This window comes from Aythya fuligula, chromosome 1 (assembly GCF_009819795.1).
Source record: "Aythya fuligula isolate bAytFul2 chromosome 1, bAytFul2.pri, whole genome shotgun sequence".
In the NCBI taxonomy this organism is placed as follows: domain Eukaryota; kingdom Metazoa; phylum Chordata; class Aves; order Anseriformes; family Anatidae; genus Aythya; species Aythya fuligula.
In genome coordinates this window covers 21087330-21102189 of record NC_045559.1, presented here as the reverse complement: position 1 = coordinate 21102189, position 14860 = coordinate 21087330, and the positions used below count along the sequence as shown (strand labels likewise).

General features: G+C 37.6%; 1 protein-coding gene across 1 annotated transcript in view; it reads left to right on the top strand.

The window, feature by feature from the left end:
- Positions 1 to 14038, top strand: part of IL17REL (interleukin 17 receptor E like) — a 55923-nt gene extending 41885 nt beyond the window's left edge. The window contains exons 10-18 of the mRNA XM_032200113.1: positions 87 to 141; positions 1875 to 2038; positions 4408 to 4452; positions 5696 to 5753; positions 6128 to 6273; positions 8794 to 8853; positions 9934 to 9991; positions 12113 to 12167; positions 13110 to 14038. Coding sequence (XP_032056004.1) covers positions 87 to 141; positions 1875 to 2038; positions 4408 to 4452; positions 5696 to 5753; positions 6128 to 6273; positions 8794 to 8853; positions 9934 to 9991; positions 12113 to 12167; positions 13110 to 13137 — 669 coding nt within the window. The 3' untranslated portion in view covers positions 13138 to 14038. The remainder of the gene's footprint in view (positions 1 to 86; positions 142 to 1874; positions 2039 to 4407; positions 4453 to 5695; positions 5754 to 6127; positions 6274 to 8793; positions 8854 to 9933; positions 9992 to 12112; positions 12168 to 13109) is intronic.
- The last annotated feature ends 822 nt before the right edge of the window (positions 14039 to 14860 follow it).

The window sequence follows — 14860 nt, the reverse complement described above, 5'->3', positions numbered from 1 at the left end:
ATGTTTGTTCTGTCGCATTCTTTCTGAAATGTTAAAAACTCATGTTCCTGAAAATCTCTAGTTAACGGAAACTTTTTGGGTTATAGGGTTGGCTGGCAGTTCCAGATGCAAGGAGGATACAACTTTGTCCCTTTGAAAATGGCAAGTATTTTGTGATTACTCTTTATCTGACTGTTTTTCAGCAGTTCCAGTAATATGTCACAATTTGAAATTAATCTAAGGTGAAAACCAGGCATTGCAAAACTGCAAGGAAATCGTCACATTGTTATATTGTGGGTAGATGAAATAACTTTCAGAACAAATTGTTCATAAAATTTCTGCCAATATAAACACTAAGTAACTTTCTAGTCATTTCCCACATTTTCTGAAGTCACATGCAAGGAATGCTGACGTGAGGAGAGGGCTTTGAAGAAAGATTTGAAGAAGGTTCCTGACACCTATCTTGAAGGAGAGACTGGAGAGATGAAGAAAAAGTCACTCTTTCCCTCCCCCCTGCCCCCCCCCCCCCCCGTCAAGAGGAGCATTTTTAAAAATTTATTCTCTAGTGTCAGTTATAACACATAGGAGAGTAGATAACCAGGCAATAAAATCAGCTTGCCTACTTATTTATTATAATAGATATCTCAAGCTAGCTCATTACGAGCAAGAACAAGAAATGAATGAAGGTGAAAACAAGTTTTTAAACACATTTTGTTATCAAACAGGAAACCAGTAATAAATAGAAGATTATTGGGAATTCAGAAAGGGAAGTTAATGGGAATTGAGAAAGATGACAGTTAACTGCATATGGAACATCGTATACATAATGGGAAACTATTTGCATAAATTGTTCCAACAAAGTCAGATTTTGGTCTGAGATGACAGCTGAAAATGAAATTCTCATATTGTATAGGTCTTTACCAGAAGTTCTACCAAGGAGATAGAAAAAGTACATCCTGACGAATAGTTTTATTTTGTTTAGTCCAGCATAAGTACTAGTATATTTTTGATCCAGATGATGCTGAGTAGTAAGGGATTTTAGTATTTGATTAAAAAACAAACAAACAAACAAAAAAACACAACAAAACAACCTCTGAGAGCAATTACAAACATCAACCTCCAGCAGTACCTCCAAACTCCATTAAAATGCATAGATATCCACTGCAATGCTTTCACGTTCTTGCAGGACCAATACATTTGTGTTAGAATGGAAGCAATTTCCTCCTCAGTTAACCCAGGCTTCACTGTTGGTTTATTTTGTTGTGGCAGAATATAGTGACTGTGACAGTACCATCCCTTTGCAGCAATGGAGTGCAGTTTGACTAAATAAAAAGGGAAAATACACTATTTATGCAATGGAGAGCACTTACAGGAACGCTCATGCTCTTTCTATAGCTTACATATTCATTGCGGTACGTGCATGTAAGTTCTTCAGAACACTCATGGAGCCTGAGCCTCCAGTGCCAGGACCTCCAATCATTAGCGTATGAATTCATTTGAATCTACCATATACTGAAGGTCCTTGGCTAGAAATGTACTTGCATTACACTCCTTCTATGATTGATAGTCAAGGAATGCAATTCCAGGAGGTTATGTGACCTACTTAAGATCTAAAGCAACATTCCCTGGTGATGCCTATCTGTCATCATAGTAGGAGACTGACCAGGCTAAGCTCTCAGGTTGATGAGATGATCTGTACAGCAAATGCCAACACTTCAGTGGGATGAATTACTGTTTTACACTGTCACAGCATGAAACACTCCTGATTGGTGTAAATGACAAGGGAACAGAATTGCAATGGTTTTAGTTTTAAGCACATACATAGGTACCAATTTTAGGAAAGGTTTTTATTCATTTTTTGACATTTTGAACAATGTTTCTACTTTTTCTCACAGATACAAAGGTGCTATGGGATAATATTGTTTATAATCCAGCAACACAAACCCTAGCTTGGGAACCAGCTTGTCCTGTGCTTGTCACGGTTAACCTATGCAGATTAACAAAGTCTAATGACCACTGTGAAGATATACAAAACTCTTCCAAACATTTTCCTGAGAAGGTAAGAGCTATGCAGATATATTCAACCACTGAGAGTGAAGGCCATGACCAAATCAATGCATAACATGAACAGCTAGACTTTGGAATAAGAGCAGTTGCAAATTCCTCTCTTCTTCTCTGATACTTAAAACTATTTATAACCACAGTCTCTTCTTGTACTCTAACCACATAATTTATTCAGAAAGCTCAATAATGGATGACTCACTACTAACAAATAAAATGTGGAGATGACTATAAAGCTAGTAATGTTTACTAAATTCTTTGGGGTCAATAGGGTCTGCTTTTCATTTATAGTAAAGACATGATTCATCTTCCCTGACTTTGCTGTCTAAAAGATAGGTGTTCAAATCTGAACTATTCATCTCAGATTCCCTTTAAAGTAAGCAAATGAAGCAGACATACTCAAAGGACAACTCTTCTCATCTGATGATGGGTATATAAAAAAGTCCAGAGGGATACATCTCTGAAGGTACCCATTTCTCTTCACTGAGTTTCTCATTTCACGTTTCTCTTCACAAATGACAAGGGTCTATTGTGATTGGATTGGATATTTAACATTTAGACATCTAAAATATAATTGAGATGAATCTAAATCTCCTTAGATCTTACTGGAGAGGTAATGGTACCTTGATAGGTCATGGTAGTTTTATACTCTATTAAGATCTCTTTGAAATGACTGCCTCAGCCTGGGTTCAATGTCTTGAAATTGTGGGCATTGCTCAGTTCCTCCAGCATTTATATTCTAAAGTTGAAAAGGAATTTAAATGCAATTATCTTGAACTGCTATGTACTTCAACCATAAATCTCACAATACTGAATGTATTGGATTTATGAGGATGGTTAGAATTCCTGCTTTCATCCTGAAAAGTAAGTTTCAGGCTTTCTTGATTGTGAAGAGCTAGTAAACTTTATGTAACAATTCAAAAACCAAACCAATCAAATACAAATTCTTAATTTTTGAAACTTTATGAGTCTTATTCTGATGAAATGATCTGGGGGAGTTGACTCAAAACTTTTGAATGCTTTTTTGATTAGGAAAGTGTTTTGATTGGCCAAGTGTTCAGTGATTGTTCAGATTCACCATATTATGTGTTTCAGCAAAGCTTTGATCTTGCAAAAACAAATATATTTAATTTTACACATGTGAATGGTCCCTATGGGATTCATCATCTGCTGACAACAAGCACAGCTCATTCATTGCAGTAGAAAAAAAAAAAAAAAGGAAAAATAAAGAAGCATATAATGAGATTTGGCTGGTAATGGTCATATCTATTACTCAGAACACAGTGCAAGGTTGGTTTATTACAGACAATGAGTGTTTTCCTGTACTTATTGCTTTTAATGGCTGAACAAATATTATTGGAGAGGATGAATTTTTCTATTCCATTGCAAAAAGTTTGGTATTACAGAATCACACATTAAATTTAGTCCATTTCTTATACTATAAACCTTGAAGAACATTTGTATACTGTGCTGGAGACAATTGCAGAGATTCCTCCAATAGTACCAGCTTCCCAGTAAATCCACACAATGCTGCACACTCTAAAACTATGCACTTTTAGGCCCAAATGCTATGTAACTGTTCTCTCTAATGAGGATGGGGCTTTCTCTATCAATGGCAATTCTGTCTCCACTTCTGAATGGATTCTCATGGAAATATCTTCTGTGAACCTACTGTAGATAAGCCTAAGTACATCCGTTGTGTTGTCCTCAAAAAAGCTACATGAAAGAGGTGTTACTTTGGTCATGATACTATGTTTTGTGTGTTGGATCCATTGTGCTCAGTCACGTGAGCAATGGTGTTTGTTATAGTAACATCATTTAATAGGTACTAATGGCTTATATGAGAAAAGGCTTTTTATGGCGAAGCCTTTGGGGAGGTAAACAATTGTTAATCAAGAATGTGACTTTTTTTTTTTTAGGTTTCTAAAGTTCAGTCTATGTTTAAGTTTTTTCTTGAATAGGGATACTGAAAATTGAGAATTTTCTAAACTGAAGGTGGAAGTCTTAATTCAACAACAATGTTGAGTATATGTTTAAATGGTCTGCAGTACTGTTGATCGGTGGTAAAAAAGGGACTGGAAGGAGACAACTGTGTAACCAGAATTTTGTACGAGTCACCACAAAATCAATTAATTAAACTCTAAAGGGTCAGGCTGACTATAAAAATGCTACATTACAGATAAAAAGAAGATAATTATTCAGTAACCCAATTTTCTTACTATTTTATGTGAGTAACTTACTAAGATGTTTATAAAGCAAATAAACCAGTTCCTTTCTCAGTAATAAAACCAAGAAAATTTGGGGTAATTAATTTTCTGAAACTAGCCAATGAAACTAGCTAATGACAAGTGCTGTCTTTTCAAGCAGGTTAAGTATTCTCGTGTGGACACTCACCCGAGGCTTTGCATGAAGGTACAGTGATTTATTTGTACAAGATATCTTTCCTGTCCTCTGTCTGTCAGCTTTAAAAAATGAATTGCTAATATTCTTTAGGATTAATGTTTTGTTTTATAGCTCTGATGACTAGGAAGTAAGAATGAAAGAAATGTGAAAGATTAAATTAATAACAGTGTCGTGGTTTTACCCAGCTGAGCAGCTGAACTCCACCACAACCACTCTCTTATTCCCACTCCTCAGAAGCAGATGGGGAGAAAAAAGTGTGCTGGCAAGAGAAAAAAAGCTCATAGTTTGAGGTTAAGATAATCTAATTAAAGGGAAAAGGAAGAGGAAGAAAACAAGACAAGGCTGCACAGAAGCATGCAGATAGAAAAAAAAAACATTATTTTATATTTCCCATCAGTGTTTGGCCACATCCTGGGAAGCAGAGCCTTGATACAGTGGTTGTTTGGGAGGACAGACGTCTTCATAATGAGAGACGTCCTTCTCCTTCCCCCTTCCCTCCTTTTACTGCTGAGTGTGACACCATCTGGCACGGAACATCCCTTTGGTTGGTTTAGGTCAGCTGCCCTGGTTATGTCCCTTCCCCACCTCTTGCCCACCCTCAGCCTGCAGGATCAGGCGTTTGGAGGGAGTCCTGATGTTGCCAGCACTGCTCAGCAATAGACACAACATGAGTGATACCAGGGCTGTTCTAGCTACAGGTGTACAGCACAGCACTGTGTGGGCTGCTGCAGGGAAGGGTGACTCCATCCCTGCAGACCCAGTACAAGGAGGTTCTTTGGAAGTGCAGCAGCAACGATAGGACATGGGTCAGATTGTGCCCTCCATTTTCACCACTTAAAAAAAAGGTCATATATGCAAACTCTGAAGCTTGCATTAAACTTAATGTGGAATATTGCCCATATTGAATATTCAATAATAAAAATGATCGATACACTACATTTGCTGGAGTACTGTTTATTATTCCAGGTGAGAAAAAGTGCCGCGTAAGATTAATATAGGCATATTATTATTTTCTTTTAGGCTACTTTTAAGTCAATGGAACTACATGTTTCTGTAAAATTTAGTGTGTGTGTAAATGTCTGAAGAATTGTGGACCTAATTTAAATCAAGTATTGGAAGATACTATAAAGCAGGAAAGCTGTGAATTCTTTTTCTGCACCTTTCTGGAATGCACTGATTATCTCTACTTGAATCTGTAGCTACAGACTGAAATTTAAAAATCAGTTTTCCTAACCAATTTCTCCGGTTTCAGTTTACAACCAAGCAAGGCTCTTGGGTTAAATGTCCATTCGCACATGGAGAATTTCCAGGTAAGCACATTTTTTTACTACATATTATTAAATTAAAATAATAATAATAATAATAAATCACTCACTCACCTTCTCCAGTAAGTAACCTTTCACTTTAGAAATGTATTCACATCACTGTAGCTTATAAATTATAGCAAAGAGATTTGACAGCTTGTTAATTGTATGTATAAACTTCCCGGTAGGTTAAGTGTTTATCAGTATGAAGAAGTAATAAGAGAATAATAATGAAAAAGTAATGAGAAAAGTAATGAGAATAGTTACTTTCTCATTAGTTACTCAACTAATTAAAAAGGTTTTGTTTTAAATACACCAATTTGAAATATAAAATATGGTCTTGCACATCTAAAAATAAGTATTTCCCCCCCTAATATCAGCTTGGAAAATGAGAACTGCTGCAGTTGCTGATCAGATACAAGTTTTCTTCACGTCCCAAACCAAGGCACACTTCTCAGTGCTTGTGTGTAACAAGACACAGCTGGCCTCATGTGACTCACTTGGGATGCACCATTCAGTCTCTGTGGTTTGTATATATTATTTCTTCAAGACTGGCATACTTTTTATGAAATCTGTGTTTATTTATTATTCCATTTATTGCTCTGCAGCTTGAAAGCATTGATAAACACATGCATGTACTTATTGGAACAATTACCAGAACATTTAAAGCACGTAGTTCTAATTCTGACCTCACTCTGTGCAAAATATAAATAAGGATGCTGAAGTCAAATAGGTCACATCAAAGAAAGTGACTATTGAGTGGAACCTTCTTATTCTTTTAACATCGTTTTGGTAGTGCACTCTTTGTATTATGTATATATAAACTATTAGCTTTTCATATATTGGTCACTGATGCAACTGATCTCAAATCTCACTCATGAAATAGAAGACTTGAGGCATACTTCCACAATGATCTTGAGCCACTCTAAATCTCATGGCTGCCAAAAAAATCTCAATACAGAAAAAGGTGAGTAGTCAGCCAAATTAACTGTACGAGCCATCTGACTGTGTGAGTACACAACTGCTTCTTCCAGCAAAAGGAAGGGAGAGAGGAGAAGATTGTTGAAGGGTGAGACTGCTATTTCAGGCAGCAGCTTGTCATGAAATGGGAGCCTCATTCCTCTCCTGCAGCTAAGCATGTATCCCATATGTTTTCAGTGCAGCACTGTGGCTTGCCCTTGCCCTTCAGGCCTGTGTACCAATTACCGTGTTGGCCTGACCTGTGATCTGTTGGGAGGTACATCTGGAAGGCAGGGTCAAAGAGCTTAAGAGTGCTCATAACATTATTTTTCTATTAGGAGAATATTAGCAAAATAGTTTGTAGGAGCTGTAGGCACCCTGCTGTTTCAACTGCCAGCTTCTCAGTAGTCTTATGTCCACCCCCAAAGGTGTGCTCTTGCCATTGCCCTGCCTACGAAGCATATGAGATGTTGCATGACAGATTTTGAGAAAGTTGAGAAATCTGGATCTTATGATTTGTACTGTTATTCCTTGTTGTGTCCATTGAATTCTCTTCATGGGGTTGTGTTATAGAAGACACAAGCATACTGTAGTTCCTACACCTGTCCTCTTTAGGATATATTCTAGCTGTAGTTTGTCACTGTCTGCATGTATAAGCTGCAACTGATTTTTGAAGTACCTCTGATCCTTTCAGTGTGCAGGGTGCACATACCAAGGGGTAGTTGACAAGCAGGTAACTATGAAGCAGGCAACTTCTTAAACTCAAAGGGGTGGACACTGAATTTATTTTCTAATAAATCAGTTTTGGTTTTTATTACATCTGTTTTGGTTTTTATTACATCTCTGGTTCCAAGTGTAACAGACCAGCTGTTAAAAGCAGAGATTTCCAACTCTGAGTTTTGTTGCACAAGCTGAAGATGTGCTGAAGTGGTAACTGCACTGTCAAGAGATTTCAGAGCTGAGAGCACAGGTGGAACTATCAAGAGTCTGTTCTAACAGGGCAAGATATCTGGGGAAGTGCTGTATTACTGGCAGAAATGGAGATCTTTACAGTACCAGAGTTGTCAAAGACTATGTTCAGTGAACACTTAGCAGTGGCACTTCCTTTCAGATGGCTTATTTCAAATAAAATCTGTGGAATGTAGACTTTCAGTTTTAAAGGTTCCCTGTGTGAATTGCAAAGTAAGAAAGGTAATGGTAGAGCACTGATAAGTCAGAGCCAGCTGTTATACTGTGTCTTTCATGAAGGGCACTGCTGCATTTAGAAATGCTTTTTCCTTCCCTCTGGTACAAAGCTGTGATTTCCTCTGCTACTCTGACACTATGGGAACCAATGTAAATTATGTACAGTTCCTGTCTTACCACTGTGAGCAATACACACAAAATTTTCATCATGATTTAGCTTTGTGTTCCCAGAAACCGATGTTCCTTCTAGTAATCACTGTTCAGTTGTGCTTGAGCAAGAACATATTCACCTAATTTACCCCAAATTATTTTAGGAGTTTGCCACACTAAAGAAAACGGTGTAGGATGCAAAGTTATTAGTGGACAAACTAACACTGTTTTGAGGACAAACCATAAACAATCAAATGTTAAGTGTCAGGACAGTCATTTAGGACAATTTTACCCTAAGGCTGAGCTTGTTCTTGGCATACAATATGATCGGAAACCCACAAGAACTGCAAAGAAAGGGTTATTCCTTCAACTCACATACACCAGGGGATAGAAGTGAAGATGTTCAGTGGCTAACATGGTGTCAGCAGGCTTGGCAGGGAGTTTTAATACTCCCTTTTTTAATACTCCTCCATTTTAATACTATGTACTTCACAAAATGCAGGAATATTAGCTCTCTTCCTGTGCTGTCCAAATTGTATTTAGCAAAATGACACCAACTGCTGATGGTTATAGAGAGCTAGAGGTATTTCTGAAAATAAGTAACCTTCCATAATGAATGTATACTTTATTAATTTTCCAGCATAGTAGGACATGTACTATTATTGGCAAAGGAACCAGAGAGGTGGAAAGAAAAATACATTTTCTTTGTTCTGAGGTGTGGAAAATAACTTCTTTCTTTCTTACTCATTAGGGTGATTCTGTATCAATCACTATGTCACAGGAAATGTGTGGATCAACAATTTGCATTCAGGTATGAGTCTTGATTTTGCCAAGTACTATGTACAAAATAAACACATCATCATTAATCCCCTTCCCTCCATGTTCCCCCTCCCCCCCCCTCCCCCCCAATAAAACAAGCAAGCAAACAAACAAACAAAAAACAGCTGGAACTCCCATAGCTTCCTCCTCCTAACCAGATCTGATCACTGTGCAAATGGAATTGGCAAAGAGCGTTATTTATGGCTTGATGCACTGCCACCACCTCTTGTTGAGATGATATTAATTAACAGAGAAGGTGCTCTCCACAATCTTTCCTCTTTGTAAGTGCCAAATAAAGGAATATCAACAGGGAATTGTTAATCCGGTCTTTATAGGTTCCTTTGTAATAGTTAGCTGAAAGATCCAAGCAACTCATAGATGAATCTTTCAAAAATTGACATTTGCTAGAAAGGTTAGGCAGTTAGCTAACAGTACACTAAGTACAAAGTATGCTGGAATTAGCACTCCTGAAAGCACAGCAGAGCAAATTTCTGACATTTATGCTACACCGCTGTAGCTAAACTACTTTAAGACAACATTAATAGAAAATGATCATGAAGATGATAGGTTTATTCCTCTCTGGAGTTAATGTTCTCAACAGACACCAGACAAGAGTGACTGGCAGCCAGAGCTATGAGGCTCCAGCAGCTGCCCTGGAGGGCCCTTGCCAGCTTCACTTTTTGCTGTTAGGAAGAAAAGGACAGGATGAAAGTGAGATTGGCAAAAGCCTTCTTGGCAAGGAGAGTTATTTTTCTTTCCCTGGTGGAAAGTCAGATTCGGTGATAAAATTGATATTCTCCAGTATAAATTGTTTATTGTGTAAATAATACATTGTTGGAGTATAATTCTCAAAAAAAAAAATAAAAAATCTGATTAGCTTTATCCTCTGGAAACCTAAAAGTGATTGCGTCTCACTAGACCACAGTCTCCATATGCATTTATTTAAAAACAGATTAAGAGTGCAATCTGTTGAGTAGACTAATAAAGCAATGCTTTATTATTTATGTCAACAGAAGTATTTAGTAACAGTACTGCTGAAAGTGGAATAAGACTCAATTATTTCTTTTACAAGGGCTGGAGGACAGATGTAGATTATTCAGTTCCACTGCAGATCTGTGATATCCACTGTGGTAAGTATTAACGATAACAAAAGAAAAATTAGGTCTTGATTGTACGGAAGAGAGCATCTCAGGTGAAGCATGCTTTCATTGAGAAACTGAGATAGGATTCCTCTGACTATATGTCAATGTCTACATGTGAACTAGATATGCTCAGCTTCCTTTATAGACAATGTACTCATACCTGAAGTAGTTTTTAATTAGCTACTGCAAGGGCAACTTGTGTGGCTGTGTTTTCTCTGCTTCTTGGTTGAATTTTCTAGCCTGTGCCAAGTTCTGCATACCACACCTATATTTACCTTGCTGTTGGTACATGAGTTAACTAGTTAAGAACAATCCTTGGCAAGTAGGCACACAGTTCTGTCACTGTAGTGATTGCAGCATAGCCCTACTGTTAATCCTCCACCTCTGCAAATGGGATGGTGGAAGTTCTCTCCACTGAAGCACTCTGAGGATATTACTGTGATTTGAGGTGCACTCAGATATGCTCACGATGCCAGAGGATTCTGAATCTCCAAATCCTAAGAGTATGTCACTATAAAAGCTAGTGAATTTTCAGTAAAAGCCTTTGGGGTTTATAGAAATGAGCAGAGGATTAGATTGATTAGAATTAAAAAGTCTGAAAGGAGTCAAGCTGAGAGAAGGCTCAAACTGAGCCTTCTCATTGCCAAAAAAACTCCCCAAACCCACCCAAGCAAACACTGTCTCTCCCAGTTCATTATAAAAACAGCAATTTCTATGACATATTTTCTGATACTTAAAAGGAGGGGGCTTGAATTTGTAGTCTAACTGTATATCTCTGCAAGCACTGGCATACCACTAGTTCCCTTTTTTCTGTACTTACAAACTCATAACAAGCCCACTCAAGGTGAATCAATTAAATACTGAGTGATGTGATTCATGTAATCTGGATGCATTTTCCTTATTCATAGTTTCCTTTTAACAAACGCGAAGGATATGACAAAAGCATCTAAAATAACAGAAGGCTCCAGAGATGGCAGCCTGGGAATTCCCCGCTGCTTTATAGTATGAAAGAACAGGTCTGTGTATTAAATGAAAATGGTGGAACACTGAAAATCGAGTAAAGAACTTTTTGGACGTTATTTGATTAAAATGTGGAATTTGTCATCCTAGTCTCTGTTCTGATGAAGAATTTGTGGAGATACTGTGAAAATTGATATTGTGAGGAAAAAAAATAAAAGATAAACTGTGCATATCAAGTACATCAGAACTGTAATATGTGATCGCTTTTTTGTATGAAGGATACATGCAACACACTTCATGGCTTCTGCCAAAATTCATATTTTTGGGATAATGCCATCCATATTAGCAGGGGGATGAATCGATCTCTGCCATCTGATCAGGAGGGGATTACTGAAACTTCCCTCTGAGACAGGTGGAGCAAGCCAGCATCAGTGATGGGACACTGAACTGTGTGGGTCCAGATCATTGACGTAATTCTTGTGCTCTTAATAGCTCATTGGGAGTCAAAACTGCTTGTTTTGTCATGTGTACTACTAAGAGTTTTGAATTCTCAAATGTTTATTTTCTATAACAAAAATGTTCACAAGTATTAGCTTTTCAAAATCAAGAGATGATGAAAGTTTCTTAAAGACTATTTCATCTAGGGTGTCTTTGAACCTAAGATGCTACGAGAAACAATCCACACAAGGACAAAGGGAATATTAAAGATGGGATCTGTCCATAATTTGTGACAATTTAAATTGTATAAAACGTCAAAGTAAATGAGAAACGATCTTATGATGGCATAGTGAAAATACTTACTATATACATTTTTTGTGAAATAGAAATCGACAGCATTACTACATTATGTTAAAGGTACCATGCAGCACCAGCATGCCTGAAAGAGCAGTGATGTTATTAACATGCATTTTGTTATTCAAAACCAAAGGCAAAACTTTGCTTTCCTTTCCATTTTTTTTTTTTTCTTCTGCCCACTTTTCTGGATTCTGTTTAATGCAGCCAAATATTCTGAGACATTAGTTCACCCATTTAGGAAGAAACATATATATTCTAAATGCAAAAAATAACCCGAATAAGTTAATGTGAAAATAAATATATGAACCATAAGGAAAACACAATGGCAGCTTACATTTGAACTTGTTTCTTTAGGTTTTCGTGGACACACATATGGTAATGGAAGCCCCGCAAAGGCCATGACACACAGGTATTCAGCCATTCTCTTTAATGCATTGTTTAAAAACTCTTAGTAGTTGACAGAGTTGTTAATCCTGAAAACATACCATTACTCTTGCTAAAGAACAGAAACAATGTCAAAGTGAAATTTATACTTACTGTCAGGAATATCAGGTTCCTGTCTGTCCCCTCTTCCTGTCCTCTTGATCTCTCTATATACAGTCTGGCATCAGGGGTAGCAACCTTGCTGCCAAAGACTGAGGACTAAAGGAGACAATTAACCAGTGAAAATAAGAAGATTGTAAAGCGATGAACTTCAAGAACCCTAGAACAATCTCAGATTTGCTGAGCATGACCTTCATATTATTAGCATCTGTTTCCTGCTTTTTCCCTAGCATTTGCAGGGAGATCACAGTCCCCTCTGTGCTCTCACTCATTGGATACATCTGCTCAGCTGTTCCACTGTATCTTTTCATTCCCATAACTCTTTTTGAAACAAGGGCATTTTTTTCCTATGCAGTAAAAAAAAATAAATCGGTAATTAATGCAGCCAATGTACGTATGATCTTGGCAGGACCCTGAGATTTTCAAAAACTTTTCCTTCAAGAAAGTCCTTTGAGAGGCAAACTAGAACAGTAAGAGCAACCTAGAGCTCCATAAAGAGTAGAGATGCTCTGAAAAACCTTTGTTTGAAGATGAGAAAAAGATGCAGTCCTGCAGAACATATGCATCTTTGATTTGAGGCAGTCTTTGCCTTTTGCCTTGCCAGAAGATACCATTCAGAAAGAACCATCTAATTTTTCTTCATTTGTTCAAAATGACTGAGTGATTTGGATAGTGACAGTCAAGTCCTCAAGGTAGAGGTAAATTGTTAAGTTTACTGTTAACTGCAACAGTATAAATGCAATGAAATCTCCCACAGTTCTGAGAAAATGAAAAAAAATAAATCTCACCTCTTCTGTTTCTCCCCCAGAATGAAGAGTATGCATTCCTTGCATTGAAGTTAACAACACACTTTCAATTTCCATAGTGGCTTTGCAACATCAAGTTGTATTTTGGTGTAACTTGCAAACTGTTATCTCTCACCTTAATAAATTCCCCAAATTACTGTGGGATTATTCAAATGGGTGAAGAATTTAGCAAGTTATGCCTATTTTAATGTGTCCAAAAGAAGCTGGATTATGATTCCTCATTTCCCAGTATTTCAAAACAAACCGTGTCTTAGATCATGTAGTTAGAGAACCCTTAGATCATGTAGTTAGAGAATCAGGTTCACATTTTCCTTTGAAATTGATGTTTTTGATATCATATACTATAAATAAATACTTTCACAGTACCTCATGTACCTATGGAACAAGAATTTCAGACATTCTTATTTGTAACTTCCCTTTTTAAACCATAAGCAAAAAGTTTTTGGGAAATGAAGAATAGAGGAAGTTTTCTCATCTTTGTTACATTGTCTTTCTTTGTAATTTCCTTCATTTTCTCATGCCATGACCTCACCATGACAGACTATATTCCTTAAATATATCTAACTGCTTTCTGTGTTTGCATTTGTATTTGAATTGGAGATGACTTTCCCATTTGTCTGAGGAGGTACATGTCTTCAGTTTGATACCTATTTAAAACTGTCATGTGAAAATCCAGCCTACCTAGAAGGAAACAGTTTGGTGGAAGTAATTGAAGTATTTTTTTTCCCATTATATCAGTATTTATACTTAACAGTTGAGAATAATATTACACACTGTACTGATTATCAAACATTTGGGCTTTATTTCAATGAATACTCCTGTCAAACATACTTACTTCCTGTTGTGTAACAAGGAAATAAAGTCAATTAAAAGATGATTAATAACAAATCCTGAAACCATGTGGAATTGCTCATGTGGGATCAGGAAGATGGGTGGGGAGCAAGGGTCTGGAAGAAGAAGCTGATCAATAAAAAATATTTTCCACCTGAATGTGTTTTTTTGTTTCAAGACTTAAAAGGAACAATTTACAGAAGACTTACAAATGGTGTAAGAGATGTAGCTACTACATTGAAGCACAAGTTTTTTGAGTGGCCCTCAAGAGGCCAAATGGTGCTTGGCTCTAAAACTTAAATACTAAAACTTAATTGTCCACAGTGCATACCTCCTAGATATATTCTTATTCCATTCAGTGCCACAGCTCCAAACGCAGAGGCAGGAAGGCATCACCTCTAAAGCATTTGGTTACTTGCTTTGGCTGTGAAACAGAAGCACCGATCTAGTCAGACATCTGCTTTTCCTTTAATACCCTTCCAATTGCAGCCAGAAACAACACATTAAACAGAGAGATCATTGTAACATTAGTCTCCTCACTTTCATCCAGTGGAAAAGTATTTTCTGTAGGAAGGGTTGGTTTACGTGGCAAGGGTTTGGTAGTGGGGGTGGGGGACTGCAGGGGTGGCCTGTATGAGAAGAGTCCAGAAGCTGCCCCATGTCAGATAAGGGCCAGTTCCAGCTGGCTCCAAAAGGGACCTGCTGCTGGGCAAAGTCGAGCCAATAAGTGATCTGCTCTCTGTGAGAGCAGATTTAAGAAAAGCAAAACCAAAAACAAACAAACAAAACTGCTGTGCAACAGCAGCTGGGAGAGAGGAGTGAGAACCAGCACTGCAGACCCTCAGGTCAAGGCAGGAGGAGGGCAGGAGGTGCTCCAGGCAGGCAGCAGCAGTTCCCCTGTGGCCTGTGGAGAGGCCCCTGG